General features: G+C 44.0%; 2 protein-coding genes across 2 annotated transcripts in view; one reads left to right on the forward strand and one right to left on the reverse strand.

The window, feature by feature from the left end:
* The window catches only part of LOC134396049 (E3 ubiquitin-protein ligase TRIM7-like), a 247,771-nt gene that overhangs the window by 50,323 nt on the left and 183,303 nt on the right, over positions 1–14,145 (reverse strand). The window lies entirely within an intron of this gene.
* LOC134396072 (zinc finger protein RFP-like) lies at positions 1,133–12,854 on the forward strand. Its single transcript, XM_063122425.1, has 7 exons — positions 1,133–1,587; positions 3,698–3,793; positions 4,927–5,157; positions 6,450–6,472; positions 7,141–7,259; positions 9,247–9,279; positions 11,494–12,854. The coding sequence occupies exons 1-7, from the start codon at positions 1,189–1,191 to the stop codon at positions 12,012–12,014; spliced, it is 1,422 nt and encodes a 473-aa protein (XP_062978495.1). The 5' UTR covers positions 1,133–1,188; the 3' UTR covers positions 12,015–12,854.

The following is a 14,145-nucleotide window of genomic DNA, read 5'->3' on the forward strand; positions in this document are numbered from 1 at the left end:
CATACAACAAATAACATTGGTTCAGTGATTTCACCAGTGTCATTTGTATGCATGCAGCACCTGGTGAAATTCCTTTTTCAATACAACTGTTAAAGCTGCAGGAGCCCTGCCCTCTTTTGTATCTGATCACTCAAGGCAGGGCTCCTGCAGCTTTATCTGTTGTGATGAAGAGAGAATTTCACCAGGTGCTGCATGCGTACAAATAACACCAGCTGAAATTCCCTGTTAAAGATACAGGAGCCCTGTCCTCTTTTCCATACGGTCACCCCAAATCCCTTCTAATCCTATGTGACTTGTTGATTTGGCTGGCTTGGAAGTCGCCATTCCATTCTGTTCTGGATGGGTTCTAGGCACTATGGGGATGATGATGATGACGATGATGATGAGTCACATCAGTCACCGGCATCACATAAAAAAACTATACCTTGAGAAACTGAGCCTACCAAAATACATCCACACCAACATCCAGAAAGCAGTCAGACTGAAAACATGCACAATAGTCAGGAAATTCCTTAAATCAGTAAAAGGCAGCATGACTTGGCAATGCCCGTCATGTCCGTCTAGAAAAACAGCCATGAGTGAAAAAGAGAATATTATTATTATTATTATTATTATTATTATTATTATTATTATTATTATTATTATTATTATTATTATTATTTATTTATTTATTTATTTATTTATTTATTTATTTATTTATATAGCACCATCAATGTACATGGTGCTGTACAGATAACACAGTAAATAGCAAGACCCTGCCGCATAGGCTTACAATCTAATAAGTTGTAGTAAACCATAAAGAGGGAAGGAGAATGCAAACAGGCACAGGGAAGTGTAAACAGGCACCGGGTAGGGTGAATAATGATGATGATGATGATGATGATGATGATGATGCAAGATTTCTAGCCCTAAAATGTTGTTCTCAGGTGTCTCTAGTACATGCCCTTACTTGTTTCGTTTAAATAAAGGGGCCATTCCGGCCTGTTCTGCTCCAATCCAGCTTTTCCACCCACCCCAGTTTTTTTTTTTTTCAAAACGGAAAAGGAGGCTGCATTCCAGCCAATCCCACATTTGCAGTTCCAGAGATCCGGAGTGAGTGATCTCATTTCTAAGAAACAGAACACACCCAGTTGCCTAAAGGAAACAGAGGAAACGAAATTGCTCCTTTCTGCTGAGTGCGAGGCAGCCATGGCAGCCGGGGGTCTCATCAAGGATCTTTGCGAGGAAGCCACTTGCCCCATCTGCCTGGATTACTTCAAGGATCCAGTGAGCACAGATTGTGGGCACAGTTTCTGCCGAGCCTGCCTGACCCAGGGCTGTGGGAAGACAGACGCAGAGACCTCCTGTCCCCAGTGTAGAGAAACGGTTCAGCGAAGGAGCCTCAGGCCAAATCGGCAGCTGGCAAACTTTGTAGAAATAACCATGCAACTGAGTTGCCAAGGGGGAAAGATGACAGAAGAAAAGCGGGGAGTCTGTGACAAACACCAGGAGCCCTTAAAACTTTTCTGTAAAGAAGATGAAATCCCCATGTGCGAGGAGTGTGGCAGATCCAAGATTTCTCTGGAGAAAGCCTCCCAAGCATACAAGGTAGGAAGTCACTGTGCATCCTTAATGGGCAGGGAGATTTCTTTTGCATGCTTCATTATAGGATCATTGTTCTAACAAACCTCTGCAGGCATTCACCTGCTTGCATGTAAGGCTAAAGTGCACACCTGGCTTCCAGTTAGCGCTCGCAAAGCTCCATCCCATGAGCGTTTTATTGCACGCTCCTTACTGGGCCCTCACGGAGTAACTCCCACGCTCCTTCTGGCCTTCTTTGAGCGACAAAAAAAAATCCCCTCTTTAAGTCCAATTTTGTTAAAAAAAAACATTAGAACAGTGGACTCAATGGGCCTTGTGCTCGTTCTGTACTTCCTCTTATTTATTTATTTATTTATTTATTTATTTATTTATTTATTGCATTTCTATACCGCCCAATAGCTGAAGCTCCGAAATTAAGACAATTCAAGTATAAAACATCAGTATAAAACCATAATATAAAATACAATATAAAAGCACAACCAAGATAAAAACAGCAGCAATGCAAAAATACAAATTTAAAATACAAATTTAAAACAGCAAGTTCAAATTAATTTATAGACTGTTAAAATACTGGGAGAATAAAAAGGCCTTCACCTGGCATCTAAAAGAATATAATGTAGGTGCCAAGCGAACCTCCTTAGGGAGCTCATTACACAGTCAGGGTGCCACAGCAGAGAAGGCCCTCCTCCTGGTAGCCACCTGCCTTACTTCCTTTGGCAGAGGCTCACAGAGAAGGACCCCTGAGGATGACCTTAGGGTCCGGGCAGGTACATATGGGAGGAGGCGTTCCTTCAGATAGCCTGGCCCCAAGCCGTTTCGGGCTTTAAATGTTAATACCAGCACTTTGAATAGGGCCCCGGACCTGGACTGGCAGCCAATGAAGCTGGAAAAGGACTGGTGTGATGTGAAGGAGGGAGTAACTCGAGGAAGGAAAACGGGTGGAGAAGCGAGGTAGGGAGCGTGTTAACCCCTGGTGTGATAGTGCTCACACATTCAGCGTGAGGTTCTGAAAAGGGCTCATTCTGCTGAACACGCTTAGAATTCCCACGTTTGTGAACCCGAGGTGTGGATCCTCTGGATTTTTACAGCTGATACCACAAAAGTCACTGTCAAATCCCTCCAAAATCAGAGTCATATCACAGCTCCTTCCATGGAGTGAATGTTAAAAACCACACAAATCCAGAATGTTTTGATACCACCATAGCGCAAAAACCATGGACCTGAGCCGCGACACCCAGCCACACGGTCCGCGGTCTCGGGATCATCCTGAGACCACGGAAAAAGTGGGCTAGAAGGTTAGGGCCATATCCCAGGGAAAGGGAGGGATCAACCCTCCCTGCTCCCTGGATCCCCTGTCCGTCATGTGAACGCACAGGGATGATCCCCGGGATAAGCCCTCATCTAGCCATGGCCCAAGAGAAGTTCACCACTGGTTGTCACCTAAAGCCCCCAGTTGAAACCACTGCAACAGATCATCAGTGAACTCCAACCCATCAAGAGCACAGACACTTGTCCTGGCCTACAGACCACCTCCCAACCTGAAGCAGATGCTAACTAGCAGGCAACACTGTCACAGGACCCAACAACATCATTCACACTATCAAGGGCTCTTTCACCTGCATCCTTATATAATTTGTGTTACATGCCATCCCTGACTTTGACTATTGATAAGTTCTTAATAAACACATAACACGTGTCTTATTTTTTCACCACTTTTTTCAACTGCACATTATCAGATTTCCAACTGCACCTTTTCCCCCCCAACTGCACATTTTGTGTCCAACTGCACACTAAAAAACAAAAACAAAACCTCCTGGAAGGCTGGTGGCTCTGCTTTCGGTGGGGCTGTGAATCCATTCTGGGCTTCAGACAGAACTCTAAAGGAGCAGATTATCCATGGGGCTGAATCCATTTTGAGGATAGGGTTCAACACTTGGATAGTCCACTTGATATGTTAGCGAATGTTGCACCCAGAGTCCGAATGGATCTAGCAACTTATTTGTAGGCTACTGTGGGATAAATATCCCTTCCCTCAAAATGCACACGCATATTGGGCAGGGAGCAAGCAGACCACCACCACCAATGAACCTAACCGGATTTTTTGATTTCTCTTTAGGCTGAGATCTGTAGCCAGGTGAAGATTTTGAAGAAGAAGAGAAGAGAAATGTTGGCATATAAAGCAGATGCAGAAAATGAAATGCAAGACACGCTTGTAAGTGGAACTGGGAAGAGGGAACTCTAGGACCTGCTTGTAAGTGGCACTCGGAGGTCCGATGGGTGCTGGCACTGGCTTCATTTCGACACCAAGTTAAGATATGGCTTTTAACAAAGCCTTTGATGGCTAAATTCGCCAAGCCTGCACATAGTTTAAATTGTTTAATTCGTTTTACTGTTTTAAAAATTCTATACTGGTTTTAACTTATTGTTTAATTTGTTTTTAGCTGTGTATATTTATTGTTTTATATTGTTTGTATGATTTTGCCTGCATGCCACCCTGAGATCCTTGTGATATAGGGCGAGATACAAATGTTTTAATAAATAATAATAATAATAATAATAATAATAATAATAATAATAAATGTATCATTATTAATCTCTATTTTCTTGCTCATGTTGGTTTTTCTAGATGAACATGATGGGCTTTGCCAAGTCATGCTGTCTTTTTCTGGTTCAGGAATTTCCTGACTATTGAACATATTTTAAGTATGACTGCTTTCTGGATGTTGGTGTGGTTGTATTTTGGTAGACCCAGTTTCTGAAGGTTTTCTGTATAGTTTTTTTATGTGATGCTGGTGACTGACATGACTAACAGATTAATTGTAACCTCTTCTGGTTGCCATAGTTGTTTAACTTCCATAGCCAGTAGTGTATATTTTCCACTCTTTTCCTCTTCCTTTCTACAACATTTTTGTCATTAGGTATTGCTCTTAAATGAGGTAAGTGTGTTTTTCTTTTTTGTTTATAACTGTTATGTCTGGTCGGTAGCAAGGTATTGTCTTGTGTGTATGAATTGTTCTATTTATCATCATTATCATCAGTGATAATTAGTGCATTTAACATGTGAAAAATTGAATATAAAATGCAGAAGACTCAAAAGCCATGAGGCAGCTGTGCTCCTTCAGAATATTTAAGATTTCGGGATATTTGATCTCCCAAAGAAATTGTTTATGAAAACCCATTCTAAAAGTAGGTCCTAGACCATCTTTATGAAACAATTTCCCTATTGAATATTGGATTGTATATCTATGAAAACTCATAAGTGCCTTTTCTAGAAGATTCGCTTAGAGCTGCAAAGACTGCCTGATATAAGTCAGCTTTCCCCCTCTTTCTATCTGCTTATTGCAGAAACAAACCAAAGCAGAGAGGGAAAAGACAGTGGTTCAGTTCAGACGGCTTCGCCAGTTGCTGGAAATACAAGAGAAACTTCTGCTGGCCCAGATAGAAGAGGTGGAGGAGGAGATTGCCAGGAGAAGGGAGGAGCACCAGGCCAGACTCTCTCAAGAACTCTCCTCTCTTGAATGTCTCATCCGGGAGATGGAGGAGAAGTGTCAACAGCCAGCAAGTGAACTCTTGCAGGTAAAACAATGTGGTGGTGGGGAGCCTGGGCTTTTGGCTCCAAACCTTTCTCGGTCTCTTCCCTGCCACAAAGACGAAGGGTCCCCAGTTTGTTTGGCACTGGGAACCGTTACATACATGAAAGTCCAAGGTGAACAGGACTGTGCATTTCTCTTCAAGTAGAACCAGTGGTTTCTGTGTAATGTTGATGGAATCTCTTGATGTTTTTACCTGTCTGCTAATGTGCTGTGTCTTAACGCCTCCCCAATAGGAGCTGATAATACCCTCCTTAGGGGCTTTCCAGAAGCATCTGCTTGGCCTGTGCTGGGAATAGGATTGTGGGCTAGGTAGGAAGACAGGCCTAAGCTAGACCTAAGGTTTATCCTGGGATCGTTCCGGGGTCGTTCCTGCCTGATCCCAGAATCCCCTGTGTGTCATTTACATGAACAGGGATGACCCCGGGAAAATCCCAGGATAAACCTCACATCTACTAAGGCCACAGATTCTTGTTGTCTTCCTTCAGGACTTCCTTCTTCTGGAGCTGGGACCTTTTGCCATCATTGACGTTCCTTTCTCTCCTAGAGCTGGGACCATTTGCCATCATTGACATCTCACATAATTTAAAGAGCTATGCTACCTCCCCAGAGTGTTTTCTTGCTATGAAAGAGCTCCAAATTTATCAGACTGACTGTATTCAGAGAAATGCGCTAATATAAATGAAATGATAGGTAGCCCTCTGTAGCTCACAGCTAAGCCCATGTCTCCCAAAGTCCCCCTTTAACATACACATCCGCTTCCTTCTCTTGTGAAGGCCCACAGGCTTCTTTAACCCTCTTTGCAGGAAGCTACATCCATTTTCTTCAGTGTTTGAGTGGAGGGTGCTCTGTGGAATAGGCTGACCCCATGGAAAGGAGGACAGGGCTCCTGTATCTTTAACAGTTGTAGAGAAAAGGGAATTTCGGCAGGTGTCATTTGTATGCATGAAGCACCTGGGGAAATTCCCTCTTCATCACAACAGTTAAAACCGCAGGAGCCCTGCCCTCTTTTGTATCTGGTCACTAGTATACTCCTGCAGCTTTAATTGTTGTGATGCAGAGGGAATTTCCCCAGGTGCTGCATGCAGACAAATGACACCTGCTGAAATTTCATTTTCTCTACAACTGTTAAAGATACAGGAGCTCTGTTCTCCTTTCCATATGGTCACCTAATGTGGAAGCAACACCAGTTGAACATGGGGGGGGGGGCAGAGAGCATCTCCTTAGAATAGTGTGTGGCAGGCACTGAGCACCCTCTTTCTCTCTTTTTCCCTATAGGATTGGAAAAATACCTTGCGGAGGTAAGTAGATCGTTTTTAAATAGATATGTTATTGATTGATTTTTAACTTATAGAAACATACCAACAGTAACATATCCAACATTTGGTAGCTGGATAGCATGTTCAGTCTGTGTTCATGGAATCATTACCATTGGTGAATTTCTTATCATACAAAAATCTCTGTTTTTATTTATTTATTTATTTATTACGTTTTTATACCGCCCAATAGCCAAAGCTTTCTGGGCAGTTCACAAAAATTAAAACCATGACGAGCATAAAAAAAACCAACAAATTTAAAACACACATACACAATACAATATAAAAAGCACAACCAGAATAAAACCGCACAGCAAAAATTAATATAGGTCTTGACATGTGGCTTTATTTCTTTCAGTCCAATATGTCTCTCCATAAATGGTCATCCCCTAGCCATTTAGCCAGCCATCTCCCTGACAAAAGATATCCCTGGCAGCTTTAGCCTGGGTTGTTAACATCTGCAGCAAGAAAAATATCTTTGAAAGTCAAACTTACTTTCCCCCCCTACAGGCTCTTCCTCAGGAAATAATAACGTTCACAATACTATTTTAAAGCAATTTAAAATCCAATCACTCATATTATTAATTTCTCTGAACATACTCCACACTCCATTAACATGGATAAGAGGTTGACATTATTTTTTTCTCCCCCAGGAGTGAGGTGAAACAGACATATGAGAAACCACTGGTTTTCCCTCCAGAGCTCAAATGGATGATCTGGGGAGTCAGTGATATAACTTCCTATGTGGTGGCTGTCATGAAGCAGTTCAAAGGTAGTTGTGACTAATGGCTGCAGGGACTTTATGCTGGGCACTATATTATTCCAAAAGCGAACCTGGCAGGCTCTTACCCAAAGGCTATAAGAAAAAGGGGCGACCAGCTCTGGTGCTGTGAAATGTCAAAAGAGGTTTCTTTATTTTTATCCAAAATATAAAAATGTTTAAAAAACTTCCAAACAAACTTGTACGATGCTCAATGTTTCGGATCCGGAGGTCCTTCGTCAGGAGCTGTACAACGAAATGAATTACTTTTTGAAGTAATTATGAATTTGGTAACCTTATAGATATTTTTTTACAAGACCACAGTCGTGTTCGTTCTGTCTCTATCAGTAGTCAAACTGTGCTGCGTCTTACCCAAAGCCATAGGTGGACTTGGGTGACGTGGGCCATAGCTAGACCTAAGGTTTATCCCTGGATCATCCAGGGGTCAAACCTGTTCATCTAGGTGACACACAAGGGATCCAATGCTCAGACGGGCGAACCCTGGATGATCCCAGGATAAACCTTAGGTCTAGCTGTGGCCTTGGTCTCAGCACAGAAATACAACAAGCTGATGGATTTAAACTAATGGCTCTGAGCTGTAAAGGTAGGGTGACCATCTGAAAAGGAGGACAGGGCTCCTGTATCTTCAATAGTTGTATAGAAAAGGGGATTTCAACAGGTGTCATTTGTCTGCATCCAGCACCTAATGAAATTCCCAACAGTTAAAGCTGCAGGAGCGTTGCCCTCTTTTGTTTATGGTCACTCTAGTATAGCTCCTGCAGCTTGAACTGTTGTGATGAAGAGGGAATTTCACCAGGTGCTGCATGCAGACAAATGACACCTGCTGAAATTCACTTTTACATACAACTGTTAAAGATACAAGAGCCCTGTCCTCCTTTTCATAAGATCACCATAGTAAAGGCCAACATAATACAAAAAAAAAAGAGACAGCTGCATCCATATTCATAGTTCCCGACATATTTCAAGAATATCTCTTTATTATGGTGAATTCTAGATGTCATCCAAAGCTTCCACGTGATGCTTCAAACCTCTTGTTTCTAACTCAATCCTGGAAGACTAAGTCCTCCATTGCCCCGAGTTGAGTGTCTCCATGACATGTGTGCGTTGTCTCAGGCATAGCCTCTGATGGGTGGGCAGTACTAATGTTTCCTTGGATACATGGCTCCTGTTCTTGCTGTGTTTTGAGATTTTTCAAACCTTGTGTTTTCCTCTCCCTTCCCAGGCTGAGTATGTATACAATATGGTGGCCATTCAGCTGCCATAATGGCAGCTTGTCTCTCTCCCACTTGCCATACACATGTAATTGTACGGTTTTTTTTTTAATGTCTTATTTTGTTAACAGGAGAAAATATCTAATACTTTTGTGAGAAGACCAAAGGGCCCTTGAGTGTATATCTTCTGGTCCCAATGCCTTGTTGATTTTTAATTTGTCAATTTGCCCTAGAACTTTAGTTTATCTCACCCTTGTTTGACCGAGTTCTTCAGATTTGAAACATCTTTTGGAGTTCAGTGTGAAGCTAAATGTGTCTGGGCCTGGAGAGCACCTGGACAGGAGCCCCACCTGAGAACCCCATGATGGCTGCCCTTAGCTTATTAGAGGGGCCTTAAATACTTCAGCCTAAGTTTCCTCTTCTGAGTTCCTGCAGATGTACTATTCCTGAGTCCCAACCTATGAAACACACCAGAACCCTCTGAGTAACTAACATGACAATTTTGCTTGATTTAGGTTACAGACCTTGTTTGCTTAGCTGGAGTAAGATGCATTGAACATAATGCAACTTACTGAGTAAACGTGCTTAAGGTGGTGCTTTTATTTGCAAGCAATCTGCACGTGTGAGAATTCCCCCTCCTCCAGCCTTGTGTCAGTTTTTACTTAATCTTTGCCTTGAAAATTTGAAATTGATGCTGCATTACGGACATAGTTTGTTGAAAGCACAACATTGTGACGCTTAAGCCTATTATCTCCTTGCTTCCCCAGATGCTCTGCTATCTGGACTTCAGCTGCAGAAAGGTAAATTTCCAATGGAAGATCATTCACAGGAGGGATGAGGACTGGTCAGAAATTTGGCTGGTTATATTTCCTTGGGGATAATCGGTTCTTTGGAACCATCAATAGGTTAACTATGGGCTCTTTCAGACGGGGGAAAATCGTGTTTCCTTGCCATCATTCTTGCTTCCTGCTTCTTTTCTGCGACACGGAAAGGGGAAGCAAGCAGTGACCACATGGCCCGTTCAGTTTAGTGGGACAGCACCCTCTAGTGGGCATTTTATAGCGAAACTTCTGCACATGGCAGGAAATAGCGACCGATTTCACCATAGCTCAGAAGAGTTGCGCTTTCTGAGGATTCTTTTGTAATGAAAAAAATGGCGGAAGGAGCAGGAGATGCGCAGGAGGAACACAGCATCATCAAAATGACCTGTGAACAACCGTGAGCAGCCAGTCACGAGCATGTGATAAAGCACTCGGTTTGAAGAAGCTGTACGAGTAGTGGGAAAGTCAACAGACCTATGGTGTCATTTCAGCAAACACAGGCCTAAGCTACACCAAGCAGGATATAACACTATGAAAGCGGTATATAAAAGGCAGGAGCCACACTACTGCTTTATAACGGTATTGAAGTGCACTGCAGGATTTACACTACTGCTTTATACTGGTACTGAAGTCACTGACAACTGTTGGGGCCCATGACACATCTACACCAAGCAGGATATAACACTATGAAAGCGATATATGGTGTCAATGGGCTCCAACAGATGTCAATGCATTTTAATACCGCTATAAAGCGGTAGTGTGGTTCCTGCCTCTTATATACTCCTTTCATACTGCTTTCATACTGGAATATCCTGCTTGGTGTAGATGAGCCCACACATTCAAGTGCACACCTACAGCATATGTCCATATATACAAGTGAATGTGCATAGACTGAGTTCACTGCAATCACGAACCCTGTCGTGTGGAGTCCTGGACACCCATGCATGCTGGTACATGCTGAAGCATGTTGCAGATGTATGTTTGAAGGAGATGTAGGGCTAATGAGGGAGGAGTTCAGTTCCTATTTACATAGAATCATAGAATAGTAGGGTTGGAAGGGACCTACAAGGCCATTGAGTCCAACCCCCTGCTCAATGCAGGAATCCATCTTAAAGCATCCCTGACAGATGGCTGTCCAGCTGCCTCTTGAAGGCCTCTGGGGTGGGAGAGCCCACGACTTCCCTAGGTCATTGATTCCAGTGTCATATAGAAGTTCCATTGTTGAATAATATATGTCATATTTCACGTCATTTTCCACATGACTCTTTTCCACAACCAGATAAGAACAGCCTTGCTGAAGCAGACCAGGGCTCCATTTAGTCCAGGGGGCTGTCTTCACAGTTCCAGGTTGCTGCTGCCTCCCTCCTCAACCCTGCGCTTTCCCTCTCCCAGGATGGCATTGGGTAATACTGATGCCGAGGAGGGAGCGCGGGGTTTCTGGGCGGCCATCCGGCTACCGGAGCAGCCTCCGCCCTCTTCCTGGTGGAAAGCAACCAATCACTGGTCGTCTTTCTCCAGGCTATGCCCATCGCTCCCTTTCAAAGAGTTGGAGTAAATCCTCAACTGTTTCAAAACGCATCATTGTGGGGAAGTCCCACTGTGGCTGCGAACCTGCACCTGTGTCGTCTAACCAACGGGCCGCAGACCCACAGCCGCTTTCCTCAAGTATAGTAGTCCCCTTTCAACAGAAGCCGAATAGATGCCTCGTGGACACGCAGGGCCTTGAGACAACAGAAAGGGGGTGAAGAGAGAGAAAGAGAAATACAAAGAAAGACCCCATTGACACTAATGGAGGGGGAGGATTTACAGGACTATAGTGGCTGGGTTGGAAGTTTTACACCCTCCTTTGCATTGGTCCCAATCCAGATCACTTACTCTAAAGTTTTTTAAAAAGAGATAGCATCGGCTATACGTGATGAACTCAATGTAGCATGTAGTTGAGCCATTAGATGACTTGGTTGACAGATTGGGCATGATATAAATATTTTTGAATGTATAAATTGGGTCATAGTCTCAAGGAGGGGAAATCCTGGAAGGAGAAGACCATCCCAATCCTGCATTCAGTGCAAGGATGTCCTACTGCTTGGAAAGGGAGTGCGATTCCTGGGATGTCCCTTAGGTTAGGATGTCTGTCTGTGTCTCTTCTGATTCTACCTATCTTCTTTTTCCTCCCCTCCCCCTATCCCCAAACAGTAAATGTAACCCTGGATCCAAACACCGCGCATCCGCAACTCCTCCTGTGCAAAGATCGTAAAAGTGTAACATATGGAGACATACGTCAGCCTCTGCCTGACGGTCCCGAGAGATTTGACACGTATCCTGCTGTGCTGGGATGTGAAGGATTCACAGCAGGCAGACATTTCTGGGAAGTCGTTGTGGGGAGTGAGGAAAGGTGGGCTGTGGGGGTCGCCAGCAAGTCTGTGAGGAGGAAGGGCAATGTCCCCTTTAGTCCTGAAGAGGGGATCTGGGCTGTGGAGAAGTGGGAGAAAGGGTACCAGGCCTCCAACTCCTTTCTTAATTACCCTCCTGTAACCCCAAGAGAGAACCCCAAAAGGATCCGGGTGAGTCTGAACTGTGCTGGGGGACAAGTAGCCTTCTTTGATGCTGATACGGCAGCTCTGCTCTACACGTTCATGGAAGCCTCATTCTCAGGAAAGACCCTTCATCCCTTCTTTTGGCTGTTGGGGGAAAAAGCCCACCTCAGAATCTCTTAAGGAAACCAAGTCTGCCTCACAGGGCCTGATGGTGTTACTCTCCAGACCAGAACGACTGATCTAAACTTCAAACATGTGTCCGTGAGGAGCACTTTTGGTTCCTTTGCAAAGGCCCTTAGACCAGATGAGTTCCAATCACAGTCAGCAGAAAAATAACAAGGATGGGGTTCTGCTTCTTTCTGTCCTTTTCCCAGAGTTCCTTCTTCCCACATAACTTTAGCTCTTCAAGAGGCGGTAACAGTTTAACAATCATAAATGATAGTAGAGTTGCATGACCTTCAATCCTAGATTTAATTTTTCCTTTTGCAGAAGTTTCATGGGGTGGGATGGGGACAGAGAGCACATTTTTCAGAGAGCTATTTGCCAACTTCTGCCTGCCAAATAAACAAGCTCAGCAAAGATTGATTGATTGAGAGAGAGAGAGAGAGAGAGAGAGAGAGAGAGAGAGAGAGATCGGGGAAATAGTCTGAATTCGTCCTGATGGAAACATCTCTGTCAAGTCACTTATTCTTTTTGTCTGGACCTCTGGTCAGGGATTGCCTTAGGCAGAACTTGACTCTCAACAAACTTGCCTGCCCAGACATTTGTAGCTGCCCAGCTTCTTAGTACTCCACACACCTGAGCAGCAGACGAAGTGTTGCGACTAAACCCTGCTGCATAGGCCAAGGTGCTTCCCCCAGTGTAGGGGATTACAGTCCTCATAGTAAAATAACGGGGATTTAAATTCTTGCTGGTAAAGTCTTACCTTCTTGATTCTATGTTTCACTTTATTTTAAAAACAATTGATCAGTTTTGAACTTCTTTCTGCCTGTTTCCTGAATAAATATCCTCAACTGGAAACTCGAGTTGATTCAGGGTTTTGTGTGCGTGCCTAGACTAAGGTTGGTCTTATATCTTAACCTGCTTTTCGTAGCGCTCCAAGGAAGCTCCGGAGAAGGGGCTGATCTTTCTCCATCGACCTGGATTCCCACATGCCCAAGCTAAGACGTGGGTGGTGGTAGTAAATGCACTGAAATGGACCACAAAAGGTACGTTGCAGCTTCTCCTAACTCACAGGGTTGGAGTTGCAGAATCCCATTAGTCACATGAGGATGAGGAGGAAAAGGAGGGGAGAGTTGTTGAAACCTTAATCTCATTGGTTCATATACCTGTTTTTAAGGCACTCAAGTCAGGGTTGGGCAGTTTCTGGTCTGCAAATATCCCCTGAGCCTTCATAGCTCATTCTCGGTGGGCTTCACCCTTTGTGGTGCCGTTAAGGCAAGGTTTTGGGACCAAGGACTCAGCAGAACAAACAGGAAGGCCTCAAAGTGCAGCAAATCTGACTTGCCACATTTTGAAGTCACACACATGACCATTCAGAGAGATTGGCCCGTGTAAGGCCCTTAAGTCAGGAGTCAAAATTTATTTAATTTCACCCCTTCCTTTTTGCCCCATGCAAGCTTATTGCTCTTCGTTAATCCCCAAAGTAGAGCATAAATCCAGTCCTGTTGGTTCATCCCAAAGGTCCATCTAGGAAATACAAGGAGGGCCTGAAATCAGAAGCCCTCTCTTGTTAACTGTCCTTGTGCACCCCGTTTAAACAAGTGTTCAGTCCCATGACAGCTTATCCATGTGTCCACATGGACGCCAAGTTTCAAGTCAATCCCACCATCCCCAGATTTTTGGGGAATTTATGAAAATCAGACACCCTAGTATCTCAGGGATTTAAAGCTACAGACAGCTCAATGGGGCCATTTCAAAGGAAATCCAAACATGCCATGAATTGGGGAGTAGAGATAAACCTAAATATGAATCTTCTTCCACACTTGAAAAATTGATTTGGAACTTCCAAAAGTCTAAGTGAGCGCAGCAAGGACTTCTCCCCTGAGTCAAAGCAAGACACACACAAACCATCCCTGCGAGGTGGGCAGGGAGGGAGGGAAGGCAGGCAGGCAGCAGACATTTCTGGGGGCTCAAGGAAGTGAGCCAAGGATAGTTTCAAAGCCAGTAATGCAAACCATCCCTGTGAGGTGGGAGCAGCACAGAGAGATGCCTTTTCTTTTGCATCCCATAACTACTAGGAGGCTAGGCGGATAAAAGTAAAGCTTTGTGATCCTTGCTTCAGAGTTGATTGACTGCACTGTGATCACAG

This window comes from Elgaria multicarinata, chromosome 3 (genome assembly GCF_023053635.1).
Source record: "Elgaria multicarinata webbii isolate HBS135686 ecotype San Diego chromosome 3, rElgMul1.1.pri, whole genome shotgun sequence".
Lineage (NCBI taxonomy): Eukaryota > Metazoa > Chordata > Lepidosauria > Squamata > Anguidae > Elgaria > Elgaria multicarinata.